General features: G+C 52.1%; 1 protein-coding gene across 2 annotated transcripts in view; it reads left to right on the forward strand.

The window, feature by feature from the left end:
- The window catches only part of KLHL29 (kelch like family member 29), a 331,664-nt gene that overhangs the window by 290,879 nt on the left and 26,868 nt on the right, over nucleotides 1-13,917 (forward strand). For both annotated transcript variants that reach the window (XM_042245841.2, XM_060411894.1), the window contains one exon: nucleotides 13,777-13,915. In XM_042245841.2, coding sequence (XP_042101775.1) covers nucleotides 13,777-13,915 — 139 coding nt within the window. The remainder of the gene's footprint in view (nucleotides 1-13,776; nucleotides 13,916-13,917) is intronic.

A 13,917-nucleotide genomic window follows, 5' to 3' on the forward strand; every position in this document is an offset into this window, starting at 1 on the left:
AGTGGGGTCAAAGCAGGTGTCAGGAGGGCCCATCTGGAGACCCTTCTGGGGACCCTCTGGGCTGGGGTGCACCCAGGACCCCGCCAGCCAGTGTGAGGGACAGGTGTGCAGGACACATGGCTGGTAGACAGGGCACCAAGAGTGGGCCCACCTGAGGCAGGACCGGGAGCTCTCTCCTCCCCAGTGGCCATGGTGCCTCCCAGGTGTGACACCTGGGCTAGCTCAGGCACCCTAAGGCAGACCTGACCCTCTGGCCCTGCAACTGGCACCTGCTCACCTGGAGGGCACTGCCCCACTTTCTGCTTTTAGGTTTATTTCCTAATTTTCCTAGAATGATGGTGGCAATTAAAGACCATTTGCAATAGGAGAAGCTGAACTATGGCTTAGGCTTTCACCTCCCCTGAGATGACAGGCTTGAGGTGTTGCCCCAGACCTGACCCTGGCCAGGCCCTCGGGATGGGTGAGCACAGATGGAGACCCAGGGGCAGATGGCCACAGAGGGACACCCCTGCAACAAAATTGTACAGGACACACTTGGGGCAGAGAGGGGTCCCCATCCCCCTACACACACACACACACACACGTGTGCACTCACTCCTCCCCTGCCTCCTCGCCCCAAGTCTTCCATGGCTGTGAATTCTCTTCTCCTGTGATGTGATTTACAGAGCTCTGAGCTGTCATTAGCCCCTGGCATCTGGGGTTTCCGTTTCATTTCCTTCTTTACCTGGGTAACTGAACTGATTGTGCTCCCAGCTCCGGTTCACTAATTCTCACAAATCCTTTTAAACTATTGATTTATTTGCTGGGACTGTGGCTTTCAGAATTCTTGGGAAATACTGGCTTTTGCTAAAGCATGTGAGGGAGGGCTGTCTGTCCCTTTCTCCTGACCGGTGCCCCGTGCTCCCCAGTACCTCCTCCCACCCCTTCTCTGTGCCATCCTGTCCCTTCCTCGGGCAGGTGGCCGACTATCCCAAAGCCCAAGCTGGCTGGACCTTCCTGAAGAATCGCCTCCAGGAAGCTTACAGAAGAGTGAGGTTCTCTGGGATGTCCCCACACATGATAATGTAGGCCTTGGGACTGTTGTCTGGTTGTTGGGCTCTACATTCCTTATTTGAGATCTCATTTCCTCACTCAGGTCCACTCTTCTGTTTGCAAATCATGCCCTCCCCTAGGGTCTGCAGTGTTGAGTGCAGAAGCTCTAGGGCCCCCTCACTCTCCTCTCCACCCTCCCGCCAGCCCCTTTGCTCACCCACACTAAAAGCTGTCTCACCCAGGCTTCCCTGGAGCCTGGTGGAAGGCAGGTCAGCGGGGTCTCTGGGTAAAAGAGGATGGGGCCATCATGGTGGCCAGTCATGGTGGCCGGTCAAGGTGAAGAGGCGAGGCCCTTCTGAGAGTCCAGGGCAGTGAAGCAGGGAAGCAGGGCTCCTTGTAGACCCTCCTGCCCTGGGCTGCCCACTGAGTCGAGAGAACTCCTCACTTTTGCCCCAGTAGAGGAAATCGGGCATGCATGGTAGTGCATTTTTCAGACCTGGCACCTGGAGTCGCATCTTCTTTGCTGGAGGCTGAGCTGTGTTGGAGGGTGTGGTGGCTGCTGCCATCAGCTCCCCGGGTGCCTTAGTTGAGCTCTGAGTTCATATCTATTTGGGGGCATGTTCAGTATTGACATCTTTTTATTCAAATTCTCTGGCATGGCCCTGCTCTAGGTTTTCACAGGTATTCAGAGATTGCCCCTAAAATAATGAATGGTAAATCAGGAAGCTGTAAAATGGTAGCAGAGCCCAGAAGAGAGCACAGGCTGGTGGCTTCTCCTCAGAAGAGGGTCTCTGTCCTTGGAGCCCCAGAGGCAAGGCCCGGGGACCCACTGTTTGAGGGGTTGATCTAACGATGCAGAAGGAACGGAAGCAGCAGCCAGCCCCTGGTTTCTGAATGTCATGTCCCAGGCCTCGCCCGGAGGCAGGGGACCGTAGAGCACCAAAGGCAGGGCCTGTACTCAGAAACCCTCTCCTGGGCCCCAGCCCGCCATGGACTCTCCAAGTCCTGTGATTCTGCTTCCACTGCAGACCTCAGGGCCTCTCCACCGTCCTCCAGGCTCTAGGCCAGGCCTCACCCTCCACTTACCCACAGCAGCACACCTCGGGGCAGGGTCTCCAGTCATTTGTCCCCTTCCATCTCAACCCTCTGTGCCCCAGGTGACTGGGGTCACTTTTTGAAATTTCCCTCCCAGGCCCACAGTCTACAGGTTCTAAGCACAATTTATCAAGCCTGTCATGGGAACTGTGGCTGCACTGCGCTCCAGCCTCCATCCTGCCTGTCCCCAACCCCTGCTCCAGCCCTACTTGACTGCCAGCTGCCCCTGCATGCACTAATACAGGGCTCCAGGCCCCTGCACAGACAGATCCCCTCCCCGCTGGTACCCCATGCTCCCCACACACCCCGGGGAGCTCAGCGGAAGGAGCATTCACCACACAGTGTAACACAGATGCATTCATGTCTGTCCCACCTGGGGTCCTGGGACACCAGCCACAGACTGCAGCTCTGATGGAGTTCAGCAGAGCAGGGATTCATTCAAGGCTGAGCAGTCATCCCGCCACTCTGCTTGGAACTCTGCACTGGCATCATCTCGCCTACCCCCGGTGCTCAAATGCCCCTGACCCACCAGCCCAAACAGTCACCACCACTATAGTCATGGCTGGCAGGCCCTACATGCCTCTTTGGAACCGCCAAGTCCAGGGCACGAGCCTCAGACCGGCCGAGCCCAGGACTCATGGTGACATGCCAGCTGCCAGGCACCCACCTCCACTCCACTCCCACGGGGACAAGGTCCAGTTCCCCACCCAGGGTGGGGCTCTCCCCAGTAGAAAGGGGGCTCCAATGCCAAGCAACCAAACTGACATATGTCCACTGCAACGTCTCCCACCCCTATCCTTGGCAATGGAAACTTGTTTCATCTTCATAGTCCAGGGTCTGGCACATAGTAGGTTCTCTGTAAATGTGTGTTAGACTGTGAGCTAGCAGGTTAAGAGTAATACCCCTCCTCGTGTGCCTTTGGTTCTCCACAATGACATAGCCAGCCATCACCCACCACGCCCTGCTCTGTCTGGTCGTCCTGGGGGCGCCCAGCTCTCCCTCCTCAGTAAGCCTTCAGCACCACGGCTGTGTGTATGGAGCTCTTCTCCAGCTCCTCACCATGGGTGCCTTGTGTCCCCACTGAGTCGCACTCTCCCCCAAGACAGGGATAGTCTGGCTCAGCCACTGCCTCACCCGCTCAGCTACTGCAGCTCCCACCCCTGAGCCTGGCCCTCAGCCTAGTACCCTGCACCTTGAAGGTACCTGACCAATGTGCTTTGGCCAGTTGACTATGTGCCTGGGGAAATTCAGGGGAAGGGCATCAGAAAGTGCTGGAAGAGCAGAGTGGCTGTCAGGAAGAAGGGAAAGGCTGCTGGTGGGCAAAAGGCCAGGGGTGACAGGGGCGGGTACATTGTGAAGTAGGTGGGCCCAAAGGTGAGGGGCAAGACCCCTCCTGGTTGAGTCTGAGCAGCCTTTTTAAGTGTAGGAGACAAGGCTGATGCTCTCATTCCCTCTCGTAAAACCCACCATGGCATCCAGACTTCTCTGGGATAAAGACCTGGGGAGGCTTTATTTCTTTCACAGCCTGGTACAGGCCTGCCTGCTTCTCACACTGCATACTCAAACATACACATTCACACACACACATATGTTCGTACACAGCAGGCATGCTCATACACACATCATATGCTCACACACACCATACATTCATGTCCACATACTTAACACACTTAAACACACACATACATATCCCTGTGGTTCACACCTTGCCCCTGCAGCCCACCTGGTCAGCTCCTTCACCATCACCGGCCCCATGGAAGCCTTTCTGCTCTCCACGGAGCAGAGTCAGCCCCCTCCTATGTGTCCCCTGCCCAGTGCTTTCCCCTCTAAGCCTTCTCACCCAGCATTAAAGTTATTTAGTGTGTCCCCTGTTACAGTGAGCTCCCCAGCTCTGCAAACATGTGCATTCACATATGTCCTGGGGACCCCACCAAGTGACCACCCCATGGGAGACAAACACCTGTTTAATGGATAAATAAGTAAGCCAAAAAGACACAAGGTATCTGAAGTTCCCAGAGTCTGCCTCCAAAAGGGACATCCATGTCTCAGCCTCATTCAACTGTGGACCCAGTCTCCCGCTCCAGGGTGCCCCTAACCTCTCTAAAGCCCTGCCCACTACTGCCTGCACCCCCGGGCACTTGGAGCTCTCCAAGGTGCTGAACTTGGTTCGTTCACTTGGTCCCTATCTGTCCTGGCCTCTTGACTCTAGTTTCTGTAGCCGAGACCCACCCCCACCTTCCAGGAATCTACTCTCTGATGGAAAAGAAGCTGTCTCTAAATACACTATAGGCAGAACCCAGCTCACAGGGACACAGAGAACTATAAGAGTACAGAGAGAGGAGAGTGTTCCCCAGCCCCAGCCCCAGACATCTGTTTCAACTGTGTCCCTGCTGCCAGACCCAGTCTTGTCCTCCCCTAGTCCCAAGGACCAAGGCTCCTCCCAGTGCCCACATCCCTAAGGGAATTCTAACTAAGTTCTAGCTCCTTGAGGGGGCCACCTTCCCTCCAAAACCCCTGACCCCTGGCTGCTCTCAGATCATCTGCCTTGGGCTCCCACCAGGCCCTTGGGAACCCCACTTTCAGCATCCTGACTTGACTCACATGGATCTTAATTCACTGCACATCGGCCGTCCCTGCTCCAGCTCCCGGCCGAGCTCTCTGCACTCTGCTCTTGACCTCATTTCTCACCCAACCCTCCTAAGCCCTGGCCTCCATCCAAGGTCTCTCTGACTCCTCCCTCCTTCCATGACCTTTTCATCCTCTCCTGCTCAGAGTATTCCCATCGCCCCCTTGGCTTCCTTGAAGCAGGGGAAGGAGCCAGGTAGAACCTTCTTTAGCAGGACAAGAAGAATTAACAGCTGCCAGTGTCAACCTAACCAAGCACCTTCCTCCAAATGCAGCCTCAGGGTTTGCCCAGTGGCCTTCCCTGCTCAGCCAAAGCTCTGCCCCCACTTCTGCAGCCTTCTGGCAAGTCTCCTCAAGCTCGTGCTGGGATTCTAACACTCTGCTCCCCACCCTGCCTTCCTTCATCCCTCCCCAAACAAAATGCCATTCCCTTTGACTCTTACCCCCAGGTCTCAGGCCAGAGCAGTTAGTGAAGTTATTGGCCTACATGTGGGCAGATGGGACCCTGGAATGTTGAGAGGGGACTCCTCTCTCTGACCACTGTGTGTGAAAGCCCCTGTTCTGAGGATTCCAGGCTGCACCTGTGCTCAACAGAGCTGGTAGGCTAGTCCAGTGTTTCCCAGGAGAGCCTTTAAGGCTCTTCAAAGCCATAGGAGCTGGACAGAAAAAATAACCCTTCCCTGAGGAGGAACTAGTGAGTGCAGTCATGCTTGTGCAGCCAGAGATGCCATACAAACTGTGGGGTCATCACCATTATTATTAACACTCATGTCTCCTGAAGTTAGAAGGGGCTTGGTTTTCACATTCTTTCCCTTTGATTCCACAGAAATGTGACATTTCAAATGGTTCTTTTGGATCATGTTTTGGGGAAGCTATTCTTACCACCCAGAACATGTCTGCATCTGGTCTATAACATGCCCTGAATTCCAATCAGAAAGGAACTTTTCGTGCAAAACGTGGTGTCAAATGTTCAGGGGGTATAGGGGCTGCAGAGAAACAAGCACTCTGGGAGATCACACCCTAGAAAGTAGACAGACAGGCAGACATTCCTCTGGAATTAGGCAGCCAGGAATCTCTACTGCAATTGAGTCACCAATAAAGTCTCCTGGAGAGGTCTGTTATCAGAGAACTGGGTTAGAATTCTTAAGGAAAGGAAGTTAAGCTGAGGCTTAAGGGGTGGATGAAACCTTAAGAAAACAAGTGTTGGGGGACACTTGGCCAAAGGGGCAGAAAGAAACAACCAAAATGAAGGAACAGGACATAGTGGGTATGAATTCAGAGAGAGAGCTGAGGGCTGTGGGGAACATAAATAAAAGAGAGTGCTGCTATAAACAAAGATTAAGAACAGGTCCTAGAAGGCTCTGGGAGTCACTGGGAGGAGTTTACAATGAGGGATCAGGCATTCCTTGCCTAGGTGGGTCTCTAGATGAGGAAAGAGCCCTTCCTCAAGGTCACAGGGCAGTGGTGATTCTGTGGCTTGACCTAAGTCTCCCAGTCATGCTTCCCCCACAGCCAGGCTGGCAGCTGCCTCTGGTCAGTCCTCGAATCTGAGAGACAGAGGAAGAGAAGGGGATGTCCCTGTCAGCTTTAGGAGGGCTTCCGGAAATTTTAAGGGGAAAAGTTTTGATGATTTTTACACCTTCTTAGAGGCCATGAGGATGTTCCAACAGGAAGGTAACCTTCATTCTGCCCAGTAAAGGCTTAATCAACACCCACTGGTGCGCAGCCTTGGGGCAGGGGCTATAGGGACAGAAAGGACCTTGGGTGCCTTTGTCACTGCTTGAGAAATAGGTCTGTCACCCAGGGTTAGACAACTTGGAAAAGGCAGGCTGCTGGGAGGTGGTGACTGCTCTTAGGGCTTTTGTTCCCTTTCAGGTAAATGGCAGGAATTTCCATTTGGACAACCAGACAACCTGGCTAAAACAGTGAGTCAGGCAGGAAGCCTTCTCTAGAGAACCCCGTTTCCTGGGAGGGGTTGCCCTCGGGATGGTGGGGCTAAGATGGCGTGACTCCCCAGGAGAAGGCCTATCCTTCCGACTCAGGCTGGGCGTGCAGTCCACAGGTTTTATTCCATCTTACCAGGAAGCTGAAGCCCAGCTGGCTCTCAAGACTGATTCTGAGCCCAGTTCTTCTTTGTAAAAGAAGGCGGAGATGTGTATATGTGATGGTGGGGGAGGGAGGAAGTGAAAGAGCAGTGCCCCGCTTGGCAGCCCAGCCACTCCCTGACTGCCTGTGAAAGAAGCAGCAGGAGGCTGTGTTTGTGTAAAGCCACCATTTGTCCCCACGGTGTCAACATTTGTCGGGCTCCTGCTCCTGAATAAATTATCCGCTGGGTGTGTGTGACACAGCCTTTGCTGGGCTTTCTCAGTATATTTCACAACTGCTCTGAGTTTATAATTGTTTCAGATCCTTTATCAAATACGTGTCATAAAGACCAATGGGATTGGGTGTATTTATCACCTAGCTGGGTTCTTACTTGAGCTCTGAAAAAAATTATTTGGCTTCACAACCTTTCTCGGGGCTCTGAGTTAATGGACTTCTCTGCTGCAAAGCCACTGAAATTCGTTGCCTTTTAATATTTGACATCTCTTCCTCCTTATTGCCACCTCAGACAGCCCTTCCAGTCCAGCTGGAACGAGCCCATTCGTCTCTGACAAATAACTTGTGTCGTTTGGTGAAAAATATGCAGAAGTTTGGCTGCAACTTCATCTCCAGTCTTGGTTCTGTTTGTGGCTTCACTCTCCTCTAAGCAAAGCATCCAGGGAATTCCCTGGTGATTCAGTGGCTAGGACTCCAAGCTCTCACTGCTGACGGCCTGAGTTCAATCCTTGGTCAGGGAACTAAGATCCCACAAGTCGTGCAGTGCGACATATAAATTAAAGAAATAAATAAAGCTCCCTCCGTTACAAAAAACACACACAAACAAGCAAAGCCTCCAGCTCCAGGCAGACCCTTCCCAGGGTCTGCAGTCTCCTTTCTCTCTGATGCCACTGGCTGCTGGATTCATAGAGCTGGGTTACCCTAATCAAGTTAAATGAAGTTTGAGACAAGGAATTTAGAGATGTCTGTGACTAGGTATCTTAAATTAATTATTTTTTTAAGTTTAAAAATAAATAAATGCTTGGTTTCCAAAAAAAAAAAAAAAAAGAATTAGCCTCACAGTAGTACTTTTCACAGCAGTTCAAAGAAAGGAGCAACGCAGAGGTCCATTGACAGATGGATGGATAAGCAAAAGGTGGTCAGTTCATACAATGATTCAATACCTAGTTAGGGAACTAAGATCCCACAGGCCAAGAGGTACAGTCAAAAAAAAAAAAAAAAAACTTAAAAGGAAGAAAAGAAGACTCTCTGTTCTTCCCATAGAAAGGAAGGACATTTTCACACATGCCACAACATGGATGAGCTCTGAGGACACTGTGCTAAGTGAAATAAGTCAGCCACAAAAAGACAGATACTGCACGATTCCATTTATAGGAGATACCTACGATAGTCAAGTTTGTAGAGACAGAAGGATGTGGAAAGAGCAGAACAGGAAGTTGTTGTTTAAGGGGTACAGAATTTCAGTTTAGCGGGATAAAACTTGCACAGCAGTAAAATGTATAATATATAACAGTAAGCGTAGAATGTAGAGTAATAAAATGTATTTAACACGGCTGAACTTAAAAATGGTTAAGATGGTAATTTTACAGCAACAGTGGAAAGAATGAACTTCACACTGAACCAGCAAAGGAGAAACGGACACAAAGGAAGTTCTCTGAGCATTTGAGTTCATCATCTATTCATGCCTCCATATCAGTTAGGTGTGTTGCTGCATAACAAATAATTCTAAGATTTAGTGGCTTAAAACAACAACCACTTCCCTGGTGGCTCAGACAGTAAAGAATTCACCTGCAATTCGGGAAACCTGGATTTGATCCCTGGGAGGAGGGCAGGACAACCCACTCCAGTATTCTTGCCTGGAGAATCCCCATGGACAGAGGAGCCAGGTGGGCTGCAGTCCATGGAGTTGCAAAGGGTCAGACATGACCGATCGACTAAGCACAATAAGCACAGCGCTGTTTGGGTTGGGCTCAGGTGTCCTGGGTCAGACTCAGCTGATCTTGACAGGGGCTGGCTGGTCTAAATGGCTCATCTGCGAGGGCTCACCTCTGCTGCACGCATTCTCTCATCCTCCAATAAAAGTAGCCCAGGAGTGACCAAATGGTGGTGGGGGCGTGAATTCCCAAAAAACATAAGCAAAGCCCCTTGAGGCTGTGGCTCACCCTCACAGAGTGTCCTTTCAACCAAGTTTTCGGGTCTGAAACAAGTCACAAGTCCAGTCAAGATTCAAAGGGTGGGGCAAATAACTCTACCCTTTGATGGAAGGGGCTGCAAAGAATTTTTGCAGTCTAGCACACTGGCTGTACACATATGTCAGGCCGTGTGCTAAGTGTTGAAGATAAGATACAATCCTGTGCAGGAGACATCCAAGTAAATAAATAATTACAACACATACTGTGCTCTAAAGAAGTAAGCACAGGATGCCAAGGACAGTGGAGGGCCAAGAAATCTGGATGGAATAGGGGAAAGAGGTAATGAGGCCTGGGACAAAAATAATGCCTTAACTGGTATTGCAAGATAAAATGATGATTAGCCCAAAGAAGCAGGGAGGAAGAAAGACCTGAGCAGAGAGGCAAAGAGATGAGTAAAGAATGGAGGGGGACCTGCCTGGAGTTCACTGAGGCTTCAGTGGGGAGTGAAGGGCTCATGGAGAGGGGAGGAGCTGGGTGTGGGCCAGGGAGACATCACAGAGGGTCTGGCTCCCACGGTTAAGCCATGAAAATTTTACTTAAGCAGAGGCTGATTGTCAGACTGCTGTGTGGAGGGGGCTTGGAGGTGGAACAGGTCAGAAAAGAGTAGACAGACTTGGAGGCTGTTGCAGGGGCTCAGGTAAGAGAGGATGGCAGCTCCAATAGGGCGCTGATGTGAATGGGACAAGAAGTGAATCAGTGCAGAGATTTCTGGGTGGTAAAAGAGGCAGGACTGGGTGGGAGGGGAAGAGAGGAGTGAGGGAGAAGCCTAGTGAACGGGTGGGCCTGTGCTTTCTTCTGGGTGGTCTGAGCTGAGGGAGTTTCCCAAGGAGGGGCAAGGTGGAGGGCACAGGGGAGCTACTTGGGTGGTCAAAGCAAGGGCGTGGGGTCCCCACTCAAAGCCAAGAAGACCAGGAAACAATTTCCTGATGCCAGTCTGAACCTTGAGGTCAAGGCCTGTCCTCCTTCACAAGTCGAGGCATATTCTGCTTGCCATCCTCAGAATCCAATTTGAAGACATACCCCATGGCAGGCTCTGCCCTGAGGCCTGCAGACCACCCAAGCTGGGCACCATGTGGCTGGTCTGAAGGCTTCTCCAGGAACTCACAGGCCTCCAAGCCCCTCAGACATGAAGGGGTTTCCTTTACCAAGACAGGGTGGGCAGGGGGGCAGCTTGTGCCCAGAGCCCATGCTGGCTTCCTCCCGTGGATCCTCAGTCACCATGTCCCCAGATGCCCGCTCTTCAGCTGGGCACTCAGCCAGCAGCAGTAAGCACGTACTGACTGATCAATACTTCCAACGCACTCGGGGCCCTGCTGTGAGAAGGACTCCCCTAGTGATCCCTTTCATAAATTGAAAAATTCTCCTGAAACTGAGTAATCTTGCCCAGCTATTAAAACCAGATTTCCACAAAGCGAGGGTAGGAAGCGCCCACAGTTCCAAGGACCTGGCTCTCCAAGCACCTCCCAGATCCAGCCTGGGGAGCAGGCATCGCTGCTGGGGCCGGGGCTGCAGATGAAATCATCCCTGGGAACTTAGTTTGAAGGAAAATTTTCCAAAACAATCAGAATGCTTTGGGCCCAGGAGGCGTGGCATTCCGTGCAGCTAGCCCTGCATTCTCCCCGTCGCCTGAGCGCAGTTAACTCAGCAGGCGTCTGGGCCGTATCCATCTCTCTATGCAGTGACCACTGGAGCCACCAGAGCACGTGCCCACGGTGCTTGGGGGAACTGAGTGCCAAAAGCTGGAGCAACTGGCCCAGGGTCACCAGCCAATTAGTGGCAAAGCTGGAACAAGAACCGGAAATTCCACCCCAGAGCTCTTTCTCCCCCCACACCCCCCTACCCCATCTCCCCATGGGATTTCACTCCAAAAGGTGACATCATCCATCTGGTTCACAGTTTGGGAATGAATTCAGCTGGGGCTCCTTTGTGGAGCTAATGTGAGATGCAAACATAGCAGTTCAGCCTTAACCCAGCCCAACCCTGCAGGTTCTCCCTGAGTCTGGTCCACCCCCGCAGGCTGTGTGATTCAGGTCCCCACTGCCAACTCTCCCCAGGTGTCCCATGGCCCTAACCTTATCCCCACAGCTGAATTCATCACCCTCTCCCTTCCCGAGGTCCCCCCAGCAGCGGGAAGTGGTCTTCATGCCCCCCAACCCCGTTATGGTTCCTGCAGAACTGATAGCCGTGGTGGTTGTTCAGGCACCCAGTCATGTCCGATTCTTTGAGACCCCCATGGACGGCAGCATGCCAGGCTTCCGTGTCCCTCATCTCCTGGAGTTTGCCCAAGTCTGTGTTCATTGCATCGCTGATGCTGTCCAGCCATCTCATCCTCTGACTCCTTCTTCTTCTGCCCTCGATCTTTCCCAGCATCAGGAACTTTTCCAGTGAGTCGTCTGTTCGTGTCAGATGACCAAAATACTGGAGCCAGGGTACCCATGGCCGAAATACTTGTGTTTTTTTCCAGTCCTTCTGTCACCATTGCAGCTCAGGCCTTTGTCACTTCTCACTTGGATTGCAGAGTGATCACCACCATCAACAAAAACATCGAACTTACCACCATTGAGTGTTTAGCATGTGCTGAGCACAGGGCTAACAGCTGACCATGGGATAGTGCCATTAATCTTCACCAGACGGGGACATGGAAGCTTTGGGGAGTCTGGGTAACTTTCTCAAGATCACACACCAATAAGAGAGTTCAGGGTCTCCCCTAGTCTTGGCTCTGAAGCCCAGCTCTCTCTCCACAGGGTGCTTTCTTGCCCTGCACCCTGCCTCTGCCATGAGTGTTGGAGTCCACCCTGGCCACCCCCCTGCACAGAACCCCTACTGACTTCCTTTTGCCCAGAGCATTAAGCTGGCTCACAGGGTTTTGAGATCTGACCCCCTCCTGTCCTCCCATCACATCTCTGTCTCTCCCCAGGCCTTGTGTCTGTCCCCTGCATCCACCTCACTGTGTCCCCCTTGCCCTCCACCTGGGGCTTTGCGCCCTGCTGGTTTCCCTTGCCCCAGGTTGGAGCACACCCATGGGAGCCTCTAGAGTCCCCAGCAAATGAACGCCCTTCCCAATACACACACGCTCCTGTAGGTGCCCTGCAGTGACCCCAGCTCAGCGTGATGTTGGTTTGGTGAGGGACAGTGATTTGGCATTGCCCGAGCACCTCAGTGCCCACCGCATGAGTTCCCAGTGTGTCCTCTCGAAGGGTCTGGCTGACCTCAAAGCCCACAAACTCTTGCCCATCTCTGATTGTGAGCATCTGATCTTCACCAAGTTCTGGGACTAGAACAGAGGGAGCCTCCATCCCCATTTTACAGACATAGAAACAGAGGCTCAGGAAGCACAGGGCCTTGGCCACAGACAGGAGTGTCAGAAGTGGAGCTGGGCTCGGCAGGTATCTTGGCAGGCAGTTGATGATGGCCCAGGAGGACAGAGATGAGTGGTCAGGCTGGAGCAGGGCCCACCGGAGGGTAATTCCAGAACACCAGCCAGGGTGCTACAAAGACCCACCCATGGGGCTCGAGGTTCCAGTGGGGGACTTAGAGCATGGGGCTCAGTTCTGCAGACCATCCTTTCCCATTCAGCTGCTGAATAGTCCAGGTCATTCTAGCCCAAGAATCTGGACCTCTGATGTCCAGCAACCAGGAAAGCTACAGGCAGGCTCTATCCAGGAGGAGATCGGGTCAGGGGGGCAGGCAGGCTGGGCAAGGCTGGTGGGAGTGTTGCTCCTCTGAAGGCTTTAACTTTGCAAGTGAGAGTGTTTGTATAAACTAAGCAGGATAGTTGTCAGGCTCTCCTCCTTCCCTCCTCTGAGCCTTGAAGTGGGTCTGGGAGAAGCTTCTGACATGCCCACGTTCGGAGCCCAAGCACCTGGGGCGCTTTCTGTGCTGGCCCCAGGTGGCCAAGACACCAGGCAAAGGTAGGTGTGCATCAGGCTGGAAGGCCACTTCTTGGAACCTCCTGGGGCTGCAAGCCAGGCTCTCCTGTGCTGAAGACCCAGATGAGGGGAGGGGGTCCTGAGAGGATGACTCAGGAAGTGGGAGGAGGTATCAACTATCGTTGCCCCTGGCTTGCTTCCCCACCCTCACCCCCAAACCCCCACATCAGTCCCGGAAGTGTGAAAAGGAGGTGCTCATCAGGCCCCCACTCCACCCCTCCTTTCTTGGGGACCCCTCCCCAAAAAGCTAGCCCCAGCCATGGCTGTGAGTATCTAACGTAAGGGACGCTGTTTTTGCAGGTTTTGTGGTTTTTATTCCTTTGAACCATATCCAGCCCATCTTACATCACAATGCCATGCTTTACTTGGTATCAGATACATCGGCACTCATTGGCATTTGGAGAACTTGTTCTGTAGCTAAATCCCAGTTTTCAGTTGTCTATGATGATGTATTCTCTGTGTTTCCAATTGTCGGTATGGGAAACTTTTCTCCCAGTCTTTCAAGTCTGGGTTTGTTTTTTTTTAGTTTCTGGGTTTCTTTTGTTGTTGTTTTGTGTTGGGGACTTTTTTTTTTTTTTCGCTTTTGAAAGCCAAATTCCTTTGATTATGTAACCCCTCCCAGTTGCTGCTTGTTTACGCATTGTTTGTGACTTCTTTTGACTGTCAGTGTTTGAGCCAGTCTTGCCAAGAAACAGTATCAAGTATTTTCCTATTTCTCTACTTCTTGAAAAAAAAATTTTAATTAAAAAAAAAAAAAAACTCTTAATGGGAACCTGGCCCTGTCTGTCTTCTCTGTTCTGCAGAAATGTTGAAGGAATTGAACCAGCAGCGCAGAGCGAAAGCGTTTACAGACCTGAAAATTGTTGTTGAAGGCAGAGAGTTTGAAGTCCACCAAAATGTTCTAGCTTCCTGCAGCTTGTATTTCAAGGACCTGATTCAAAGGT

This window comes from Ovis aries, chromosome 3 (assembly GCF_016772045.2).
Source record: "Ovis aries strain OAR_USU_Benz2616 breed Rambouillet chromosome 3, ARS-UI_Ramb_v3.0, whole genome shotgun sequence".
In the NCBI taxonomy this organism is placed as follows: Eukaryota; Metazoa; Chordata; class Mammalia; order Artiodactyla; family Bovidae; genus Ovis; species Ovis aries.